The sequence below is a fragment of the Perca fluviatilis genome, chromosome 22 (genome assembly GCF_010015445.1).
Source record: "Perca fluviatilis chromosome 22, GENO_Pfluv_1.0, whole genome shotgun sequence".
NCBI classification, from domain to species: domain Eukaryota; kingdom Metazoa; phylum Chordata; class Actinopteri; order Perciformes; family Percidae; genus Perca; species Perca fluviatilis.
The window spans coordinates 5,771,390-5,795,171 of NC_053133.1; the positions used below are offsets into that span (position 1 = coordinate 5,771,390).

Here is a 23,782-nt window from a genome sequence, read left to right on the forward strand (position 1 = left end):
GACTACATCTGTTCAATTAATTAAATTATGTGTTGTTAATTAAAATTAGCAACAGAGCATTTTGAGAGCTACTCTGTCATAATAAAATCAACTGGAGACTGTATACAAGCTGATTTATGGGTCTGATAACACTTTATTAAATCGGAATCGGACCACAGTGTTTTTGTCGCTCCCTGTTCAGCCTGAAGGCTGCTGGAAGCGGCTGGAAACTGCCCGACTTGAGAGCGGATTTTTGTCAGCAGAGGTCTGCTCAGATCACGTCTTTCTAACTCCACTCCTCCAGAGATCTTTACTTTCCAGGCGTGTAGTCTTCAACCGACGCTGACTCAAGTGACATCGCCGGAGGACATTTATCAGAAACAGTCACACACCGCTCCCTCTGGACACACTAAAGGCTTTTTCACACAAGTATGCTTGAAATGATCCGGGTCTCCCTTTCACCTCTTCTGTCCTCCCACTGCCTCCAGTCTCACCAACAACTCTGACCTCTGCGTGCGTTTGTGTTCTCCACGTTACAGATCTACTCTAAATCAAAGGGATTCTCTGTCTGTCAGTCTGTCTGTATGTTAGGGTTGGGCGATATGGCTTACACACAATATCTCAATATTTCTGGCTATGGGTCACCAGTAACGCTAACGGAGGTGTAACGTTACGTATGGCCGCTGTTCTGACTCGGGTGCCTGGGTCTGTTTTCAGTAAACTGCCGTTAGCGTCCTCGGCACCGGTGTTAAGCGCTGACCGGGTTTGGATTGCTGTAATGATAGTGGCTGGCTGCTAGCTGGCTGGGGGCTGACTGTGGATGCGTCCCCGGGGCTGTTGTCAGCTCTCATCGCAACGGAGAGTGAGGCAGACAGACAGAGGTGTGCTAGCTGGCTAAATTACCATTAGATTAGTCGTCTATCTATACAGGTAATTTGTGGGTTAGCCCAGAGTTGTTAACCGTGGTCAAAACAATCATACTAAAAATAACTGAGCGTGTTGAACGATTTTGTAATCTTATGTTACCCACCAATTACCAATACCCACCATTAGCTAACGTTATAGACCAAGCATTAGCATTAGCTACTTGTCAAACAGCACCTTTACAGTAGGCACCAAAGCACTTTTCCTCATCGGTCCCCCTACAGGTTAGAAGCAGAATTGTCCGTTACTGTTACCATTACCATTATTCTTATGTCTAGAGTCAATGCAGGGGGGCCTCCAAATTATTGTTTAATTTTTTAAGAAAACATTCCAAAATTAAAAAGTCTTAACATGAATCCAACATGTTATTAGCATTATGTAAAGCCCTACTGCTTACTGTCCTATAGGTAAGGTAGTCACTAAAGTAGCCATCCACAGAGACAGTTCATCCTGAGGATTTTAACATTAAAACAGGATTTATAAAATCATGGCAACAATTATTAGGCCATTTTAACAGCTTAGTATTCCATGCACAAAAAGGGTACATGTACGTATAAAGGCTTTAGGCCGCCCTACATGTTACTGTAGGCCCAGTTTAATATGAAACATATTATACACTATATGTAGTACAACAGGGGGTCTGCTGCATCTCTCTGTTAAGGGGTCCTTGGTTTAAAAAAACCCTCAAAGACCCATGCCATAAAGCACTTATGAACAGAATCAGCTGATTTGTTAAAATATAAACCCCGCCGCCATGATTGTACTAAAGCGTTTTTCCTTGGCCTGCCGCGCTGGAGGAGAGAGCCTGCCAGTCTGCCAGCCTGGATACAGCCTGAGTGGGTCTGACACATGGCCTGCTTGGCCCGTTGGTCTTTTGTTGCGTCAGAGAGAGAATTCTTCTTGGATTATCTGCCAACAAATCACTGTCGCTCTGTTTGTCTGTTTGTGTTCTGTCAGTTCAGCAGCGATGAAAGGGCATTTGGAAAAGCAGTGGATGAAGTTACTGTCATCTGAAGAACAGTCTGAGGACACCTGATTACAGACACAGTATGAGCAGCTGAAGCCTAAATGATTCGTGCTACATCAAGTTTTCACCCTTGTGAAGACTTCAGTAGGCCGTCGGGGACAGTGCACCGTTGCAGCAGCAAAACTGTGACAATAAACAAAAATAGAGCAGATTTAGAATGCTAAACAATGCACATTCAGCCCTTCCAATGCACAAACAAGAGGACATTAGGCACAGAAAAGAAATAGAAACATAATTTGTCTTGGTAGCTGCCTAATGCTCCACTATGTCTCTATGTAATGGGTTCTTCCTCGGCCCAGGCTACACCCTTCCTGAAAAGTCTAATTAAAACCGTGCAAGCTTTTCTGTAATCCTGCGGACAGACAAACAAACCGAATAAATGTAATCTTCTCAGGATTTCTATTTCTATTTTATTGTCAGGCAAGTTCTGCCGTTAGAAGCAGGGACTTTTTTAAACAGTGAATTTTAAACGGCGATTTTAAACGATCTTCCTCATCAAAAAGCCTTTTAGCACACTTTCCAGAACTAGTCTCGGTCCATACTAACAACTGAAGTCACATAACCCTAACCCTCAAGGCTCAGACACACCAACCAGACGGCCGACCGTCGGGAGAAAAGGCAGTCGGACTGATCAGTCGACTCCCTGAGGTCCGAAAAGTGCCTCGGAACACACCGAAGCGGCGCCGACTTCAGCGTAGGTTCTGCGCGTGCGCGAGACGTAATACGTCTCCATAACAGCAGGCGGCGCTAATCTGTATTGTCACCCAAAAAATGAAAACCGGAAATGACGAACGCGTCACGTGGATCTGGCTTGTCCCGAATTTCAAAGGCAACCATAATGGCGGCTCTTTCGGAATACAATCTTTGTATTTAACGGAGATAGTTCACCGAAACGTTTTTCTGAAAACATTTTACGCGAGAAATAGGCCACTCGATCCCGCTCGTCATTTCCGGTAAATGTTTTAACATAAGTGCACTGATTCGCTAGTGAAGGGCTAGCACTACACCAATCAGATTGGTCATTGAGTCCGACTGCCCGCTGGTCGATTCTACAAGTCAAATCGGCCCAAATTAAAGCTGACGGCTCCTCCGACTGACGACTGCACGGAACACACCAAACAGACTTGAGTCACCGACCATCGCCAGACTGTCCGACGGCCGATAATCGGGTTGGTGTGTCAGCGCCTTAACCCTAAAGCTGCTTACACATATAGCCGACGGCCAACCGTTGACAGAAAAGCCAGTCGAAATGATCAGTCTCCTCGTGTTGGTCCAAAAGGTGCCACAGAACAGACCAAAGAGATCAGACGAAACGTAATACATCTCTATAACAGCAGGCGGCGCTAATCTGTATTGTTGCCCAGGAAATGAAAACCGGCAGCTGATTGGACGAACGCGTCACATGGGTTTGTTTTCTCCGGAAATTCAAAGCCAGACTGTCATGGCGGCTCGTTCAGAATACGATCTCATATTGTACTAAAATAGTTCACTGAAACGTGTTTCTGAAAACATTTTAAGAGAGAAATAGGCCGTGCAGTTGCTGAATCGGTCTTCATTTCAGATCAACAAAGGTCAGTTTAAAGATTTTCCTCAGATTTTGAGAGACTCTAGTCACCTCATTCCGCTCGCCATTTCCGGGTGAGTCCCGACTGCCCTGCCTCCGACTGAACATGTCAGGTCGGCCAAAATGAACGCTGACAGCCCCCCCAGACTGACGACGGCACGGGACACACCGAACAGATTCGCGTCACTGACCTCGCCAGACTGTCTAACGGCCGATAATCGGCTAAGTTTGTCCCGGCTTTAACCCTACCACCGGTATTCAAAGCTGATGTAGTTTGTTTCTTTTGGAAAAGGGTCACGTGATAGGGGCTTGGCGAATCAGGGAAAGGACACGATACGACTGATGAGACCCAATCAGGGAGCAGACGTAGGTGTGTGCGTCATCGTTTCCAAAGGTCTCCGTTTCTGCCTGTCCAGAATAAAACCCAACCTCTGAGTTTTCAAAACTGGAACAGAGTCAGCGGAGCTTTCAAACGTCACCGTTTAGGGGCTTTAACCCCCAGAGTAGCGAGGACGCCGGCTGTAAACCAAGCAGAAGTTAGGTGTTTTAAATGGAAAAGCTATTAGTGTGGTTGTAGCCTCAGCCGCTGCTGCAGCTTTCTGCTGACGGTGTTCAGCAGCCTAACTACGATAACTAACTTGGCTTCATTTTACCAACACACCCGTCCCTTTCACCCCATCCTTTCGTCGCTCCCTCCTCCTCCCTCGGCCTTCCCATGCCTCACAGTTGAGAAACCTCTGGGCCGCACCAGACAACACACAGTATTGTCGTTCACACAGAGAGCAAAGCGCTGCCACTGCTCAAGAGTTGGCAATGGGTGATATTTGTTTATTGTTTGACTGACGGTTTTATTTTCCCACAATGCATATCGACGGCGAAAAGACACATTCCTTAGAGGGGGGATACAAATCATGACACTGTGACTGCTGACCATCAAGCATCTTTGGTATTCTTTGCCTATCCATTTTCACAGGCAGTGTTTGGAGTCACTGTCATCGTGTCTCATAGCTGTGGAAGGGAAGAGATCTCTGGGAGTGTGTGAAGCTGTAAATCTCACCCACTTGGTTTCATGACTTCACACTTCAGCCAGAGACTGTTGGCAGTAGCTGCATTATCCCAGGCTCTCGCCTTCAGATGGGTTTTATGTGTATGTGTGTGTGTGTGTGTGTGTGTGTGTGTGTGTGTGTGTGTGTGTGTGTGTGTGTTGGGACGGACACTTTCCCATGGCCTGGACACATTCCTCTGTGTAGGAAAACATTATGGCTGAAGGTGCAACACGTCTCATGGATCAAAGTGAATGTAGTATATATACTACATGCATCACTTCCAATGACTCCATAATAGAGCTGCACTTCAACATGAGTAAAAAGAAGAGCTACAAACCGTGAACGACAACTCACATTAGCTTTCCTGCTAAAGTTTTACTTTTTATCTATCTATCTTACAAACATGAGCACACGTCTTGTCCTTCACCTCAACTTGTTGAGCGAGCAACCAAAGAAACGTTCAGCGGTGAAAGTGCACTGCTAATGTCAGTTATCAAGCTAATTAGCTGGTTAGCATATTAACTTACATGCAGATGTGACTAGGGTTGGGTATCGTTTGGATTTTTACGATTCCGATGCCGAACCGGTACTTTTAAAACGATTCCGATTCTTAAACCGATTCTTGAAAAACTGAAAAATGACATCAAAGATGTAATATGTTTACTAGCGAGCAGTGAATGGTTAATATGCTTTTACGTCCATTTTGGTGAGCCCAGAGAGGAAAATATACAATTTTAAAAGTAGCCTACATTTACGGTAGCTAGCTAGTGCTAGACTACAGAGAAAGTGTGATATTTTTACGTCTGTTTCGGAGCGACAGAGGGAAAATATTTCAGTCAACACATTAAGTGGAACCGAAATGAGGAACCGGAATTTGCGTTCTAATCCGGTCCGATTCCTACTGGTTGCGTAGGAACCGGTTCCATAGTGGAACCGGGTTTCGGTACCTGTTCAGACGCTGGTGTGGTCCTGACAACACGCCGCCTGTCCGTGATTTGTCATTACCTGTGCCAGCTGCTGTCAGTCAAACACAGACACGCCTCCCCTGTACAGCTGTATTCATTTTTGTATCTCGATGTCCACGAAATTTCCTTTCTAACATTGACAGAGGATCTGAGAGTGAATTGATTGGACCCTTTAAACCTAGTCCCTAGTCATATCATATATTTATACTGGAAGGTGGTCGGTTCCAGTCCAGCGCCGGAATAAAGGAATAAAGCGTGGACCGGAGAGATCTTCTCCTGGGCCCCTCGCTCCTAACTGCTCAGGGGGCGCCTGGCCATGGGCAGCCCCATCTTCCCATCACTCCAACATCTCTCCAGCTACATGTCTCTGGTCCGCTGTGTGTGTGAAATAACACGGAGTGAAAAAAGTAGAATTAATTAAGCAATTCTTCTGAACGGCAACAGGGTAATAATAGAGTCGGTGTTGCAGATCCCTGGGAACCAGAGGAATGTGCGAGCTCATGTTGTATTTGCTCTGGCAGACACGTCTGGTCCTCCTCCGCTTTGGACAGATTTCTAGCGTCCTGAGACGCACCGGGCCAATCACTACCGTTGATGTACTATGGGGCGTGTTTGACACGATAAGCGTACAGAGGAGTGGCGTGGAGACGTTTTTTTTTTTTTCGAAAAACAACCAGGATGACTGCAGCTGATGTGGAACTTTGTGTTGAAGCCGCTATCTTGTCAGTATTAAAAACGAAGAGGAAGAATAGTCAAATAGTGTCAAACAGAAATGTATTTAGTGGATTTTGTCCTTTTTCTTTTGGAATAAATTCATTTAGCTATTTTCAAACTAGGTTTTACATCATTATTTAGATATAAAGTTAGCTTAGCCCAGTCTTTTTGCCTTATTTCATTTTATTTATTTTTTTCTTTTAAAATGTTGGTAAATGATGTACACCACCTGCACAAGTCATGTTGCACTGTAACTATGGATGTACCTGGAACCTGTCTTTCTGTTTTAATATTTCTAAAGTTATTTGTGGACACTGGAGTCACCCTGACTCCAGGAGAGTGCACAGTGTATGATGTCTGTGCGATCAGCTGTTTTATTGGGTTTCTAGCAGGCACATGAATATAGAACATGTTATGTTAATCTGTTTTGTTCCTGTCTCACAGCTCGCCACTATAAAGAGTGAGTCTCGTCTGAAGCATCTCCTCCAGAGGTTACCCAGTTACTGTCCAGAGTTGATGGTGAGTCCCTCCCTCTATTACAACTGCAATAGCTGTAGTCATTCTTTTCACCTGGTTGGGGTTTAAAGCTGTTACACACCGACCAGACGGCCGACCGTCGGCAGAAAAGCCAGTCGGACTGATCGGTCTCCCCGAGTTGGTCCAAAAAGTGCCTCAGAACACACCGAAGAGACGAGACGTAATACGTCTCCATAACAGCAGGCGGCGCTAATCTGTATTGTTGCCCAAAAAATGACGTCACGTGGGTCTGGTTTCTTCGGAAATTCAAAGCCAGACTGTCATGGCGGCTCGTTCAGAATACGATCTCATACTTCACTAAAATAGTTCACTGAAACGTGTTTCTGAAAACATTTTAAGCGAGAAATAGGCCGTGCAGTTGCTGAATCTGTCTTCATTTCAGATCTACAAAGGTCAGTTTAAAAGATTTTCCTCAGATTTTGAGAGACTCTAGTCACGCTCATTCCGCTCCCCGTTTCCGGGTTAGCTCTCCACCAATCAGATGGGTCATTTGAGGCCGACTGCCGGCAAGTGCCCGCCCAGCCGATTATACATGTCAAATTGGCCAAAATGAAGGACGACGGCCCCTCGAACTGACAACAGCACGGGACACACCGAACAGACTCAAGTCACTGACCTCGCCAGACTGCCCGACGGCTGATTAGCGCTCTATGTGTCCGGGCCTTTAAAGGGATTCAGTGATTGGTCTAAAGGTCCAAATGAAATCATGTTGAACTTTTGGCTTGTTGAAATCACTCTTAGATGTGCTGAATAATGACCGAATGAATGAAGGGCCTAACTCTGTGCTACTGCTGCTTGGACAACACAAGTCATAAGATGTCAGTATATGAAATGGTGATTTTTCACTTTCACATTTATTTGATTATTTAGTTCATTTAAATCATCATGAAAAATAAATGTTGCGGCCCTACTTTACCGCAAGAACGTCTTTGAAATCTAATCTTTGCATTCAACCAAACGAAATATTTAACAAGGTGTTTCCAGGTTATTACAAGTTATGATTTATGTAAACACAACAACAGCCCTGAACTTGTAAACCTCTGTAAGCTGCATTCACTTGGAAACATCACACTCATGTTGGCTTTCAGCAGCCATCCAAGGCTGAGCAGTACCATTACAGGAGTGCTGCTCAGTGATTATTCATGGGAGCTCAGCCACAGTTAGAGGTTCACGGAAGTGGAACAGTTCCAGAGCTTTTAGCTGTGTCACATAGTCTTCATCAGATCAACACGGACAAGAAGTCCTACTAAGTGTGCAGACCGGTGAAGAGTTTAAACATCCACAGCTGACACGTTGAGGTCCGTTTGTTACGGTTGAAAGCTCTGGGACAAGATGGTAAATGGATCCTTGAGTTGAGCTTGTTTTGTCTAACTGCTGTTTCCAGTAACGAATAAAATAAACCTTCAACTAGCATGGTTAAACCTCTCCAGAGCAGAGTGCAGCTGCTAACAGATATCTGCCAACAGACCTAATTGCAAATGTTAGCCCAGAAATTCAGTCCCATTGTACAGCGTTTTTTTTTTATAATATATTATGAGCAGAATCCATACGCCCAACGACCACTCCTGAAGTTGGGAAACCTTTTATCGTCTTACGTCTTTAGACACAGTTATGAGACATAATGCCACAACAGAGCATGCTTTCATTATGCTATTTCAAAGGCTGTCAGCTGCTGATCGCTGACATTATCAATATGCTAACCATAGTGTAACATGTTTCCTTCTACAGTCCAGGTTTGATTGTTGCATCAGTAATGAAAGGCTCAGTCAGTAATTGTGCACGGGAGGGAAGGAGTGGAGTCCTTTGATTGACTGGAGGAAGTATGTTCTCCAGTGCTGCCTGTTGTGAAAATCATAACTGAAACTACAAAAATCCAAACTGTTGGGAGTCATTCATGTAGTCTTGTGATGTCTTGTTGGGTTACTTATATTAGAATCGACTCTCTCATTAGACTTCTGCAGGAAGTGGGTTGGTGGTTGCGGTTACCAGAATACTGGAGCACCTGGCTGAACCACACACACACACCCACACGCACAGTTAAATGAACATGTGTCCAACATGTGTGTTGTTATTCAGCTGAACTGATGCAGAAACACTGTAGACTGTTGATTGTATTTACACTACATACACAATGCACATGTATGCGTTTGTGGTTGCAGCCAATGGTCTAACTGAATTGGGAACGAAATGCTATTCATAAACGTGTAACTGATTGCATTTAGCAATTCAGGATTAGGTTTTAGTGCTGTCACAATTTTGGTTTTGTTACCCTACTTTGGGCCAGATTTACACACAGATTTTAACTGCAAATTGATGGGTGTGAAAGTTCATTTTTGTCCCTAAAAATTGTCATTTGACAAAACAAATGTCATGGAGACATGTCAGGCAGATTAGTGGTGAGGAGCCTCCTGCACACAGCACGACTCCAAAGGGTACAATGAGCCAAACCAGGAAAGACACGGCCTAATCATCAGGGACCCCCCCTGACGCATCCCAGTGGGGTTCCCAGCTTCTCTCCAAGTGACGTCTACAGAAGTTCAGCTTTGTAGTGCATGTGTGAAAGGAGTCAGCACCAGTCACAACAACACTGCCAGCGCGTCCACATGATACAAGCCCTCCGTGATCGCGCACCCCTCAGCCCCCCACCCCTCCTCCACACAGCTGCTAGTAGCCAAGGAGGACACAAAAACATGATGGACTCTTCAGAAGAGGTCATTATCTTCAATTGAGTTTCTGCGCGGGAAAGTCACCGGACGCCACGATCATCTGAACATAGCCATGCTGAGAAATCCAGAGAGAGTTGTGTGGAGCTGATAGGGCGTTCATCAATATAGAAAAGTTATGCACTAAAGCTTTAACTCTGTACAGATACTGTATGTTTCTACTGTATTCACCACAGTTGAATCCAGGCCTTTTCTGACCTGAAGAGAGAAACCCTTAGTTGGTCTAATGTTGAATTCTCAATCATATCACGCTGTAACAAAAGAAAAGACTTTGATCAGACACGTGCACACAAAGGCTCTGGCTCTCAGGGTCGACCAAAGGGATTTCTGCATCGGCTCATCTAAACTGCAACATTATTCTTCCTGTCATGTTCTTGCCTCATTGGCCCCTGCTTGATCACAAATCATGTTTATGCTTCATGGAAAGACGCTGATACTCCTTGCTCTGCGTCACAAACGATGCCGACGCCGGCTGATAGGAACCTTTGTTCCCCGGCCAAGAGACACGGCAGGAGTGTTAACAGTAACTTTAAAACAAATGACGGTTTTGTAAAAAAACATAAGAGCATGAAAGGGACTTCTCTTCTCTTCTATTTCCAGTGTGTCTCTGTGCTGCTGGCCCTCTCTGCGTCTCTCTGTCCCTCGGGCGGAGGAGACAGACGAGCTTGTTTGTGATGATTAATGCCACAACATTTCACCACAAACCCAACCATAGGATTCATATGTTTTCCTGTTTTTCAACAGATCCAGGGAATGTAATGTTTGTTCTTTGTGAAATTAGAGAAACCAACTTCTTACATTCATCAACTGCTGAACAGGCGCCCTGAGCGGTTGGGAAAGGTTCGGTGCCTTGGCAGTGCCCAGGAGGTGAACTGGCATTAGGGTTGCATATTGACAAAATGTGATATTGCGATATCGGTTATGAATATTGCGATATTGATATTAATTTCGATATTTTATTTTAACGTGTAAAATTATACGAGAAAACGCATCAAAATAGATTCATAACAAATGAAACAAGTTTTCTTACAACACAAGGTTTATTTCAACTGACAGTCATATTGGACTGGTCCAACATGAAGAAATAAATAAGGACCATGTCTACAGAACAGGACATGTCCTACTGGTTGGACAGTATAAAATATATAAATAAAGAGAACAGGACATGTTCTACTGGTTGGACAGTATAAAATATATAAATAAAGAGAACAGGACATGTTCTACTGGTTGGACAGTATAAAATATATAAATAAAGAGAACAGGACATGTTGTACTGGTTGGACAGTATAAAATATATAAATAAAGAGAACAGGACATGTCCTACTGGTTGGACAGTATAAAATATATAAATAAAGAGAACAGGACATGTTCTACTGGTTGGACAGTATAAAATATATAAATAAAAATATTATCAAAATATATAAAAAAAAAAAAAATGGACAAGTATAAAATATATAAATAAAGAGAACAGGACATGTTCTACTGAGTTGGACAGTATAACATATATAAATAAAGAGAACAGGACATTTATGTTGAAAATAAATTTTTATGTTCTACTGGTTGGACATTATAACATATATAAATAAAGAGAACAGGACATGTTGTACTGGTTGGACAGTATAACATATATAAATAAAGAGAACAGGACATGTTCTACTGATTGGACAGTATAACATATATAAATAAAGAGAACAGGACATGTTCTACTGATTGGACAGTATAACATATAAATAAAGAGAACAGGACACAACTTTTCTTTCGCTTCTCTGATTCGTTCTGTTTTGTTGTCTCTATCTATTTCTTGACTTACACTGTCACTCTGTCGAAATATACACACACGTGGTACGCTCCATAGTCCCGTAGTGGACCCGTGCGCTGACGTGCACTAACATGTACAAGTGGCACGGTAACTGGCCAATGAAACAGGATCATTACAGCGTTTCAAGCGGACTCTAAATCAAACACTACTAAGCCACACAGCCAACAGATGGGACGCAGCGCTCCACAACATAAACTACATATTGATAGCCTGACAAGCCAGACCCACATTCAGATGTTGGGTCTGGGAACTCCCCATTGACGGAGCTCAATCCGAGGGGCGGGATAAACGGTTGTCTTTCAAATTCCCTCTGGACGTAATAGGATAGCACTACAACCAGGCAGAGCAACGAAGACGGTAGAGGAGCTAGTTGATAGATTCAACTTTTGTCGTACCTGGTCGGCAAAACTCCGAAAACAGAATGATTTCTGTGCCGTTCTTTGTTCTTTTCTCAAAGAAAAGCTTAACTCCAAGTCTTCCAGAAGACCGCTGTTCCCAGCAGCAGCAGCCTTAAGCCCCGCCCACCGACTCTATACACGATGTGATTGGCCTGACCAGAGTTTGGTTTTTCCAGCTCGCAAGCCAACGGAGAGTGCCTAGACCCCCCTGGCTACAAAATAAATTTGCTGCCACTAGGGTGCGTTGATATATCTTGCACCCTTAAGTGGCAGCTCTCCAGCTACCAGTCCACACTCCATATGGAGAATTGAACCAGTGACCCTCCAGTTCCCAACCCATCTCCCTACAGACTGAGCTACTGCCACCATCATGTTCTCAAAAGAAAACCCTAACCTCAAAGTATGTACTAGACAGTGACACAGTAGTGGATTTCCACTCCTGTCCTAGCCCAATCCTGGAAGAATGACTCCCGTCCCATCCCATTCCCATGTTGAGTTTAGAACTGCATATTTATTTATAAAAAACTTCCAGCGGAGAGGCCTTTAGGACATCTGTGGCTCCATAGAAAACTAAAAGGTCATTTTATTTCTACATGTTTGAGACATTATGGTCTTAATAGTTCATTTCACTTTTATGTGTCTGGGTTGGGGTTTAAAATGATACTGTTTTTCAGAGCATGGCTGCCACTCTGTCCCACCTCAACTCCAAACAGGCAATTGACAGATATGGAACTTGTGGTCCCAGTTCCTGCCCAGATGGTTAGCGGTGAACTCTGAGTGAAGCCCCGGTCCATTTGTGCCTCGAGCATCGTGTGTTATTACAGCACTCCATCTTATCAGATGCAAACCTAATTTGAACCAACTACTTTTCCTTGATCGCAACCATAAACTTGACTTGGTCTGACTGGAAACTGTCTTTTATCAAATGTTAGCAGTTACCTTAAAGCCTAAGAGACCTGGGTGAACAGTCGGAGAAGTAGCATTGCTTCTTTAAGAAATGAGAAATATTACACGTTATATACACTTTTTACTAAACTGACATGAACCTGTTCTTCTCCTTTGTCTTCCAGAATGAACTTTGGATGTGCATCAACTCGACACTTCCAGGTAATACTAAACCCTGTATGTGTCGCATTTTAACATTTCTCACTTTGGAATCTCCTGGTTTTAGTATCAATATATGTACACAATCAATAAGTCAAATGTGTCCCGTGAAAGGTGCTGCTTGTAAGGATGAACCCACAGAGAATTCTGACCGACTGCAATTCCCCTCAGCTCTGTTCTGATCTGCTATTTTTCAGATAAAGCCATTGTGCAGCAGATAGACCCAGTCAGAGACTAGCTGGTGAACATAGCGGCGCATTTAGCAGCTAAAGAGACAGAGATTTCCCTCGGGAGTTGGTGGAGACCTAAAACAGAGCTAAAAGAGAGAGAATATTGAGTGTAAGTTAAGGCTTATGTTGCTGCATGTCTGTTGGATGTGCGAGGACTATTTGCTGACATGGTAGCCATATCAGCTTTATAAGACACGACAGTCACGTGTCTGGAAGCACTCCTGACTGAGTGCTCATGGATCTATATTCTTATAAATCAAAAGGAGACGCCTCGCCTGTAGAAAAGACTTGAAACATAGCATTTAAGCGGAGCTGTATCTGCTGCGTGTATCTGGTTGCATGAGAAGAGCTGGCAGCAGTGAAGCTGTAACAGCTGGGAGGAGAGCTGGCACTGACCAGAGCACAAAACAGGCGGCGGATCAAAGGCCTAGCTCCTGCTGGCTGTGCTTGGAACAAATCTACCTGTCAGAAGCCTAATAGCCTCCAGATGGAAGCTTTAGTTATTCGTACCTTTTTCAGCCACTGAACGCTGGCGTCCACATAGCCTCAGGACCTTCCCTCAATCATCGATTCTCTGATCTTCACTGCGTTCCAGCTGCTTTTAGCGATTTAAAAGCCTCCACGTGCCAACTTCAATCAATGATCTTTATTTTCCAGAATACCTTTCCTCAACTCCTGCAAAGGGTTATGGGACTTGTTGGAGCTCAACATTAACACAGTGAATAGTGATAGGGGTGTAACAGTGCACAAAATCCACCGCTCGGTATCTGTTTGGTACAACAAAAGAGAGACGGAAGATAACATTTTGGCAACCGCTCTGAATGTTATCAGCTGATTGAAACCCTTGTTACCACTACCATAGATATGAGGCTGCGGGGCCTACTCTGCCTCCTAGTTGGCTCAGGAGGCCATTATCATCTATTGGTAAGCTGGATCACCCATCCGGGTCAATAACCGACACTTAGAGCAACTGCTGGACCACAGCGCGGTAACATGGCGAGGCAGGTCGGGTTGATGGGTCAAACACTCACAGGACTTTCACCTGGGAGACCGGCGTTCGTGTCCTGTGTGAAACCAAATGTCAACGTTAAAGTTATGTAGGCTACATAAGGTAACTTTCATGCAATGAGGCCAGTGGTGGTGAAGACAACTCCCGTTATCCCACGCTACGTCATACAGTCACCAAACTGCAGTTTAGTAAATATTAGCTAACATTAGCTGTGTAAATGTTCTCATGCTACTTTGAACAGTCGCTGTGGTGCTGACTTTCCGTCGACATCTATCTGGATTAGTTTTAGGCTTTGGAAATGGCACGAAAACAGCTCATCTTGGAGCAGGAATGTAGGCAGTGGCCGGCCAAAGCATTAGCGGGAAAAGAAAGATGGCCGAGGTTGTCCGAGTGCATGCTTAGCTGTGATTGGTCAGTGACGTAAAGGGGTGAGGGGAGGGGCGAAGATCGGTCAATGGCAGCAGAAGCAGGGACGACTCCAATCACCACAGAAACTGCTGGAATTCAAATCTGCCAAGTCATATTTAAATACCCTGGTAACAGACAGACGAAAAAGAAAGGAAAATGTAATAAAAGAAGTTTCACCACGAACAACATGTACAAAGCAGTGGGCAATACATACTAGATCTAGCTTTTATTAAAGGCCAGTGTTGTGTGATGAATCAAACAGCCTCCACAGACTGTTCCCATAACACATGACTAATGGTGTGTGCTGTTTCATTCGTGTCCAGGAGTATCCCGGAAGTCCGATGGCTGGGTGGGGCTGGGCTGCTGTGAGCTGGCTATCTCAGCCGACTGTCGCAGGGAATGCAGACAGGTGAGATAACGGGAATACCGTTCCTTTGGCTCAGACATTCAGGTCCTATAGTTTTCTCTTCCGGTTTCATGATTTCATTTCCTCTCCCTTAAAGGCATCCTCTAAGAATGACATATCAAAGGTCTGCAAAAAAGTCACAGAGGTAAGTCCAATCACATGACTTCAGCTGCAGCTTCTTGTGATGATGATTACAAGAGCAGAATCCTGTTTTAACCCAAGTTCTCTCATTCTGACATGACCTAATAGGAATGAAATAAAAAGATAGATTACTACCGCTATTCCTAATACCTGTACTTCTACTACCCATTGCACTTGTAGTAGTACTGCTGTGAAACACAATACCATACAAATAGTCACCTTTATGGTAAAGGTGTCTGTTGGACACATTGTTAAACAGAAAACCCAATGCAAAGGGAAAAACACCATGACATATATACGTAAATAAATAGAAGAAGACGAAGACATATTCATCTACCCATAGAGCAGTGATTCCCAACCTGAGATTAATCCAGCATGGTCCTAACGTGGTTAAAGGGATCCGAAAGATGTTCCCTGTGTGTGCAGCGTATTGTCACACCTTCAGGGTGGAGAGGAAACGTCGGGGCTCTGCCAGCTTTCACTTAGTCACTGGAAACAGCTTCACCACCGCTTCTCTCTTCTCCTTCTAGAACCCCCTCTACGGCTGCATCACCAAAAATGAAAGTAAGTTGTTCCTCTCACACACACACACACACACACACACACACACACACGCACACAGGATAAACAGTGAAGACATCAACAACTGCAAACACTAATCTCGTATATCTGCTTCCAGCCATTAAATACATAAACACAGCGCTATCTTCTCGGACCAATAGATGGGCTTGTGTGTTTATCTTTCTGTGAATACACAACATGCACACATACACACACACATACACACACAGTAGAGCAGAGCTGGCAGGATGTGAGCTCAGTAACTTCCGGATGAGCGCTCTCATGAATGGTTAATGTCAGCTTCAGACAGATTGATGCCATCTGAGGAGTGTGTGTTTGTGCCACTGAGTATGTGTCCAGCCATTGTACTCAGGACCTAACACTCTATCCATGCCAAGATTTATTCTGATCATAAATCATATGTATCAATAAACAGAAACATGTATAGTGTGCAGTGTTGGGCAAGTTACTTTAAAAAAGTAATTAGTTACAGTTACTAGTTACTTCTTCCAAAAAGTAACTACATTAGTTACTCAGTTACACATTATGAAAGTAACTAGTTACTTCAGAAAGTAACTATTGCATTACTTTCAAGTAGATTTTGAAATGCTCAAATGTAACCCCCACCTCCACCCCCTCTTTAACGGAACTTAAAATACATGTGTATGTTCAATTATTTATGATAAATCTGAATAGTATAATGAAATGGACACTGAATACAATACGTTATTAACAGAAACAGTGTACACAAATCTAAACTATTTTAATGTTGCTGTGGGACGAAGGGAGACAAGCGTCCAATCAAATGCCATGTATGTAGATATTACGTTTATTTAGTGGATCGACGTTGAAAGATGTTTGAGTACGTTTGAATTAGTTGACAAATGAAATGCTTGTGTATTAGCAGTAGTCTCTGCTTGGCGGCAGCAACAGTACATACAGTAAGCAGCACTGCACTCCATCACACTGTAGGTGTCGACGCTTTGGCTTTCTGTTATTGACCACAGACACTAAAGGCCTCTTTACAGTCGCCGTTCCCCACCTGTCGCGCGACAATGTGACGTCAAAATGACGTAGATCTGGCTGGCGCGCCAGGATTTAAAGAGGTCGCGCACCACTCTATATACATAGCGGAAACAGGAAGCATGGACGAGTTCAAGGGCAAGCTTTCCGAGCATGTGCACCAGTAGCAACTGCATTCTGACTGGTACCGGATGCCAGGACTCTCAGAGGGACTGCAAGTCTCTCTCATAAACTTACTGGGTTAAGATGAGTTCTTTTATGGTGAATGAAGGGCTTGATCCGACCAAGTAGGTCATCGAATCGTTGTGCAGACATTCTGAAGTATTCAAAGTGCTACTCTTTGTCTATCGTCCTCATTTGTTTCACGAGGATATTGGACTCACCGTATTTATGTCTGCCGTTATTCAAAGGACGAACATTCCACCTTCTTTTTCTTCGTTTCTTTGCAAGCAGGCTCAAAAGCAGCTGTTCTTCCTCATCCGTTGACTCCAATATCATCTTAGCCACTGTTGACATTGACGGCAATGCTGCTGCTGCCAGTTCTGCCATTGTTTACCTTTTTCTTCTTCTTCTAGTCCGTAGAAAGAGCAAAGTCGGTAGCCTTTCCTCAGTTGCAACACCTCTGTTCAGAAGAAGACTGCAACTAGTGAAGTATAAATAGTTCCCATGACGTCACAGGCAGGCAGGTCGGGAATGGCGAGTATAGTGAAGTATAAGGTCTCTCATGCTTCCTGCAAAGAAGCTTCTGATGGTTCTCTTAAAGGAACAGTTTGACATTTACGGTAATATTAATAGTCACCCATGAGAGTGTCAACCTTTTCATCTTACTCTTGACGCATCACATGGTTTATTACACAGAACTATCTGAGAAGCCGTCATTGGAAAGTGTTTTCAAAAAGTACCTTGCAGGTGACTGTGGTGATTCCACACAGAAAAGCCTTCAGCACCAGCATTCCTCTCCAGTTCTGGTAGAACTGATGCTACTGCAGCATCTACGCTAAACTCTGTAGGAGGCGCTAATGTTGTTTTGAACAAACAGTCGCCTCTCTGTTTCGTCACACACACCTAAACCACACCCACAGCTGCCAGTAGCTCCTCCCCCCCCGGACACTGATTGGTTCGGTCAGCTGGTAGTTCAGACACAAACACATTACTACAAGCCTGACTAGATTGAATTTGGTGTGATATGTGATCCTGCGATTTTCACGTGATCTCGTGATTTCACGAGAAGCCAGCTGCCGTGCGAGGGAGCTAACTCTCTACCAGAAAGTGAGTAATGATATTTCCCAAAATGTTTTTTTTTTGTGTGTGTGTGTGTGTGTGTGTGTGTTCCTGCAGTGGGCTCCACATGCTGCAGCTATTCAGGGCGTCACACCACCTGCAGGGAGTACTGCCAGGCCATCTTCAGGACCGACTCGACCCCCACCGTGTCCCAGATCAACGCTGTCAGGGAGTACTGTCAGAGTCACAGCGCTCAGCTGCTCAGCTGCGTCGACAACTTCACCAAGTCCTACCCCATACGCAGCCCCATCGACAGTAAGTGGTATCGCTGCCTTTCTTCCAGTACTATGGAGAGGACTGTTGTTTGCGCCGCACAAAGCATGAACCACTCCACCGATTGTGGATCGTATGGATACTTTAGCTTGAAAGCTGCTGCACAAACGTCATTCACACAGATTCACTCTCACACTTTCTCCCCAATGTACTGTTCTATAGTAAATGCACTACTGCTGTGCAGATGTCCAGCATATTTTTATATAAGGTATATGATAAAGTATGTTTACTGTATATACAGTATATATACATAGGTATAAGATATACAGTTTGTGAGTTTAGTTGAACACACAGAACAGTATCCAGTGTTCATTTAACAGCCAGCAGCAGTCATCACATTTTAAATATCTCTTTGCAATCAAAGTATTTGTGAAACAAATATAAATTATAAGATGAAAGATACATGAGTTAAATGGAAATTAATGAAATCTATACTGTGGCTTCAGGGTAAACAGTCCTCAGCAGCCAGCCCATAAAAGGCACCATAGTGCATCAGAGGGCTCTGGACACAGGTTTTTACTTGAGTCTACTTTTAAACACATCTTCAGTGTTTATGACTTAGACTTAGAAAACTTAGAAAACGTTAATGTCCCCGAGAGTTTGTTGTACAGTACAGGCATATAGACACATAATCCACAACACAAACATTGAACCAGACATCTACAGCACTATTTATCTAACACATAACATACACACATCAATAAATAGAATACAGTAAAAGGAGTATATTGCACAATGTCATAAATAAATAAAACTACTGCACATTACTTCACATATATTCCTTCAGTCATACCCCTCCCTACATCTTATTTAATTGGGTTATTGCCATAGGAATGAATGAGTTTTTTTCCACCGGTTTGTTCTGACATTAGGATATCTATATCTACGACAGGAAGGGAGCGGCTTGAACTCCACCGAAAGTGGTTTGATTTATCTCTTGTGTTCCTTGCCGTTGAAAGTTCTTGTCATCTCCTTAAGTATGTTTACATAGGGTATGATTCCAATCGCCTGCGTAGGAGCTCAGTTGTAAGAGAAAGTCTCTGTTGTAGCGTACATTGCTGGCCAGCTCACTTGCCACGCTGAGATGATGGTATTTATGGGAAGTCATATTTGTTTGCCTGTGGTGTGGCGCATCCATTCAGACATCCTACAGATCCTTTTTCATGCCATGTTCTGTCAGTCCATCTGTGATGACCCATAGAGCCATACATATCCTGATGGAGTACACTTTGCTCACAGGTCTGTACTGCTGTGACCGGGCAGAGGCCACCCACTGCCAGGAGGCGTGCCGGCGAATCCTTCGCACCATGAGCACCGAACATGAGATCATGGAGGGTTTGATCGACGAGTGTGGCTCCCAGCCTCTCCCTCAGGAACCCATGTGGCAGTGCTTCCTGGGCAGCGCCCACCCTCCCTCCCCACCTGAAGAGGAGCCCGCCCACCCCGCCAAGATGGACTGTGCCAAGCTGCACTGCTGCTCCAAAGCGAACACATCGGTCTGCAGGTACATACGCTGCTCTACCCTAACCTCAACATATCACTCTGCAGGTACACACACTGCTCTACCCTAACCCAACACATCACTCTGCAGGTACACACACTGCTCTACCCTAACCCAACACATCACTCTGCAGGTACACACACTGCTCTACCCTAACCCAACACATCACTCTGCAGGTACACACACTGCTCTACCCTAACCTCAACATATCACTCTGCAGGTACACACACTGCTCTACCCTAACCTCAACATATCACTCTGCAGGTACACACACTGCTCTACCCTAACCTCAACATATCACTCTGCAGGTACACACACTGCTCTACCCTAACCTCAACATATCACTCTGCAGGTACACACACTGCTCTAACACTAACCCAACATATCACTCTGCAGGTACACACACTGCTCTACCCTAACCCAACATATCACTCTGCAGGTACACACACTGCTCTAACCTAACCTCAACATATCACTCTGCAGGTACACACACTGCTCTAACACTAACCCAACACATCACTCTGCAGGTACACACACTGCTCTAACACTAACCCAACATATCACTCTGCAGGTACACACACTGCTCTAACACTAACCCAACATATCACTCTGCAGGTACACACACTGCTCCTAACCCAACCAACATATCACTCTGCAGGTACACACACTGCTCTACCCTAACCTAACATATCACTCTGCAGGTACACACACTGCTCTACCCTAACCTCAACATATCACTCTGCAGGTACACACACTGCTCTAACACTAACCCAACACATCACTCTGCAGGTACACACACATACTACCTAACTAACCACATCACTCTGCAGGTACACACACTGCTCTACCTAACCCAACACATCACTCTGCAGGTACACACACTGCTCTACCCTAACCTCAACATATCACTCTGCAGGTACACACACTGCTCTACCCTAACCTCAACATATCACTCTGCAGGTACACACACTGCTCTACCCTAACCTCAACATATCACTCTGCAGGTACACACACTGCTCTACCCTAACCTCAACATATCACTCTGCAGGTACACACACTGCTCTAACACTAACCCAACACATCACTCTGCAGGTACACACACTGCTCTAACACTAACCCAACATATCACTCTGCAGGTACACACACTGCTCTAACACTAACCCAACATATCACTCTGCAGGTACACACACTGCTCTAACACTAACCCAACACATCACTCTGCAGGTACACACACTGCTCTAACACTAACCCAACACATCACTCTGCAGGTACACACACTGCTCTAACACTAACCCAACACATCACTCTGCAGGTACACACATTTTTATACCCTAACCCAACATATCACTCTGCAGGAATATACACTGCTCTAACACTAACCTCAACATATCACTCTGCAGGATACACACTGCTCTACCCTAACCCAACACATCACTCTGCAGGTACACACACTGCTCTACCCTAACCCAACACATCACTCTGCAGGTACACACACTGCTCTAACACTAACCCAACACATCACTCTGCAGGTACACACACTGCTCTAACACTAACCCAACATATCACTCTGCAGGTACACACACTGCTCTAACACTAACCCAACATATCACTCTGCAGGTACACACACTGCTCTAACACTAACCTCAACATATCACTCTGCAGGTACACACACTGCTCTAACACTAACCCAACACATCACTCTGCAGGTACACACACTGCTCTAACACTAACCCAACATATCACTCTGCAGGTACACACACTGCTCTAACACTAACCCAACACATCACTCTGCAGGTACACACACTGCTCTACCGTAACCCAACACATCACTCTGCAGGTACACACACTGCTCTACCGTACTAACCACATCACTCTGCAGGTACACACACTGCTCTACCCTAACCTCAACATATCACTCTGCAGGTACACACACTGCTCTAACACTAACCCAACATATCACTCTGCAGGTACACACACTGCTCTACCCTAACCTCAACATATCACTCTGCAGGTACACACACTGCTCTAACACTAACCCAACAGGTACACACACTGCTCTAACACTAACCCCAGACTCTGACCAGACTGTGCTCTGCTCTCACAGGGACATGTGTCAGGAGATCAGCACTAACTGGGGCAGCCAGACGTGGCAGGACTTTGACCAGCTCTGTGAGTACAACCCGGTGGAGACAGAGCTCATCAACTGCCTGGCTGACGTCAGAGAGCCGTGCCAGCTGGGCTGCAAAGACCTGGCCTACTGCACCAACTTCAACAACAGGTCAGACCCCCCAGCTGCTCTCTCCGTCTGCCAGCAGGGGGAACCTCTGACATGTAGTCCTTCTCATGTTGGTCCAAACACCTACGAACTATCTATATTCACAGAACACACAGCAGGGCCCCTCAGACAGCCTGAGTCCGGGCTGCTAGAGCTGTATCAGTGAACAGGAGTCACGGTTCACTGTGAGGATTCATACAGTCTGCTTTGGATCTTTTTTTGAAAAGAAGATAAGGAGCCTGATTGTATGAGCTGCAGCAGCCCCGACTGAGCTGCTGGGACCGCCATCCTCCATCACTGAGAGTCAGTGGATGCCACATTTAGTTTGGGTTTGAGAGAAAAATACACTGTTGACCATGCTGGGCTTAAATAAAGTAAAGGATGCAGGGTTTTACAACCCACAGACACACACACACACACACACACACACACACACACACACACACACACACACACACACGGCTGCTGCAAGATAAACAAAGCATCCACCCATCAGGAGTAAATGATGAACCACACCCAAGCTGCTGCCTGGAACCTTCTCCTTTTAAACCACCAATTAGCTGACTCACTTGAGACCAAACCCACCAATCAGACATCAAAGACACTTCCTGGTGCAGTGGAAGAGGAAAACAACCCTCACATTATGCAGAGGGACTCCCTCTGAGCACACAGTGTTACAAAGATACAATCCCCAGCTTGCATTGTTAAATAGTTTGGTATACCGTATGTTTAGCTTTCTAGGTGTGCTTTCACTTTGCATTTTTGTCCAATCACCGCTGTGTGTCTCTGTCCACAGGCCCACAGAGCTGTTCCGCAGCTGTAACATCCAGTCAGACCAGGGCGCCATGAACGACATCAAGCTGTGGTCCAATGGGACGATCAAGATGCCGTTCATGAACATCCCTGTGTTGGACATCAGGAAGTGTCTGCCGGACATGTGGAAGGCCGTGGCCTGCTCCCTGCAGATCAAACCCTGCCACAGCAAGTCCAGAGGGAGCGTCATATGCAAGTAGGTCCGCTACCACCCTGCAGGTGACCAGTTACTACTCCGTAGTGACTCGCAACAGGGTGAACATGAGCAGGAGGACAACTGTGCAGGGAAACTTCAGTTGACCTATACCCAATCTGCGTATATTCTCATCAACAGATTCCTAGATATCTTAGCAATTATGACCGTTCCATTAGTTTCGCTTTGCCAGACCTTCCTCCACAGCACTGCGGAGGAGGGTCTGGCTAGTCCACACAGCATTCCTGGATGGGAGAAAAATGTGCTCTGGTTTATTGTCATTTCTTTAAACCAATCACAATCGTCCTGGGCGGTGCTAAGCACTGCACAGAGCCACGGTGCCGCTGCAAAATAGCCTCAGGAAGGAACTTGTTTTGGTGGAACATGTGTACGTTCAAAAGTAGTTTTAGTCGTGCAACAGAAAACTCAGATTGGACAGATAGTCTAGCTAGCTGTCTGGATTTACCCTGCAGAGATCTGAGGAGCAGTTAACCATAGTCCTCAGAAATCCACCAGAGGTTAGAACGCCAACACAAAGAAAGAGGAAGGTAACGGACATCTGGCCGAAAAAAAAGGAAATAAGGCAGAATTTCTGGCAGCACCGGAGTGACTTATCCTTAAAGTGCCCATATTATGCTGATTTTCAGGTTCATAATTGTATTTAGAGGTTATATCAGAATAGGTGTACATGGTTTCATTTTCAAAAAACACCATACTTTTGTTGTACTGCACATTGCTGCAGCTCCTCTTTTCACCCTGTGTGTTGAGCTCTCTGTTTTAGCTACAGAGTGAAGCATCTCACTTCTGTTCCATCTTTGTTGGGAGTCGCACATGCTCAGTACCTAGGTAAGGACAACTAGCCAGTCAG

General features: G+C 44.8%; 1 protein-coding gene across 1 annotated transcript in view; it reads left to right on the forward strand.

Moving 5' to 3' along the window:
* reck (reversion-inducing-cysteine-rich protein with kazal motifs) overlaps positions 1-23,782 on the forward strand; it is a 66,747-nt gene that overhangs the window by 20,509 nt on the left and 22,456 nt on the right. Inside the window, exons 3-11 of the mRNA XM_039790206.1 lie at positions 6,664-6,738; positions 12,767-12,803; positions 14,771-14,856; positions 14,951-14,998; positions 15,525-15,558; positions 17,917-18,114; positions 19,372-19,636; positions 21,738-21,911; positions 22,705-22,917. Coding sequence (XP_039646140.1) covers positions 6,664-6,738; positions 12,767-12,803; positions 14,771-14,856; positions 14,951-14,998; positions 15,525-15,558; positions 17,917-18,114; positions 19,372-19,636; positions 21,738-21,911; positions 22,705-22,917 — 1,130 coding nt within the window. The remainder of the gene's footprint in view (positions 1-6,663; positions 6,739-12,766; positions 12,804-14,770; positions 14,857-14,950; positions 14,999-15,524; positions 15,559-17,916; positions 18,115-19,371; positions 19,637-21,737; positions 21,912-22,704; positions 22,918-23,782) is intronic.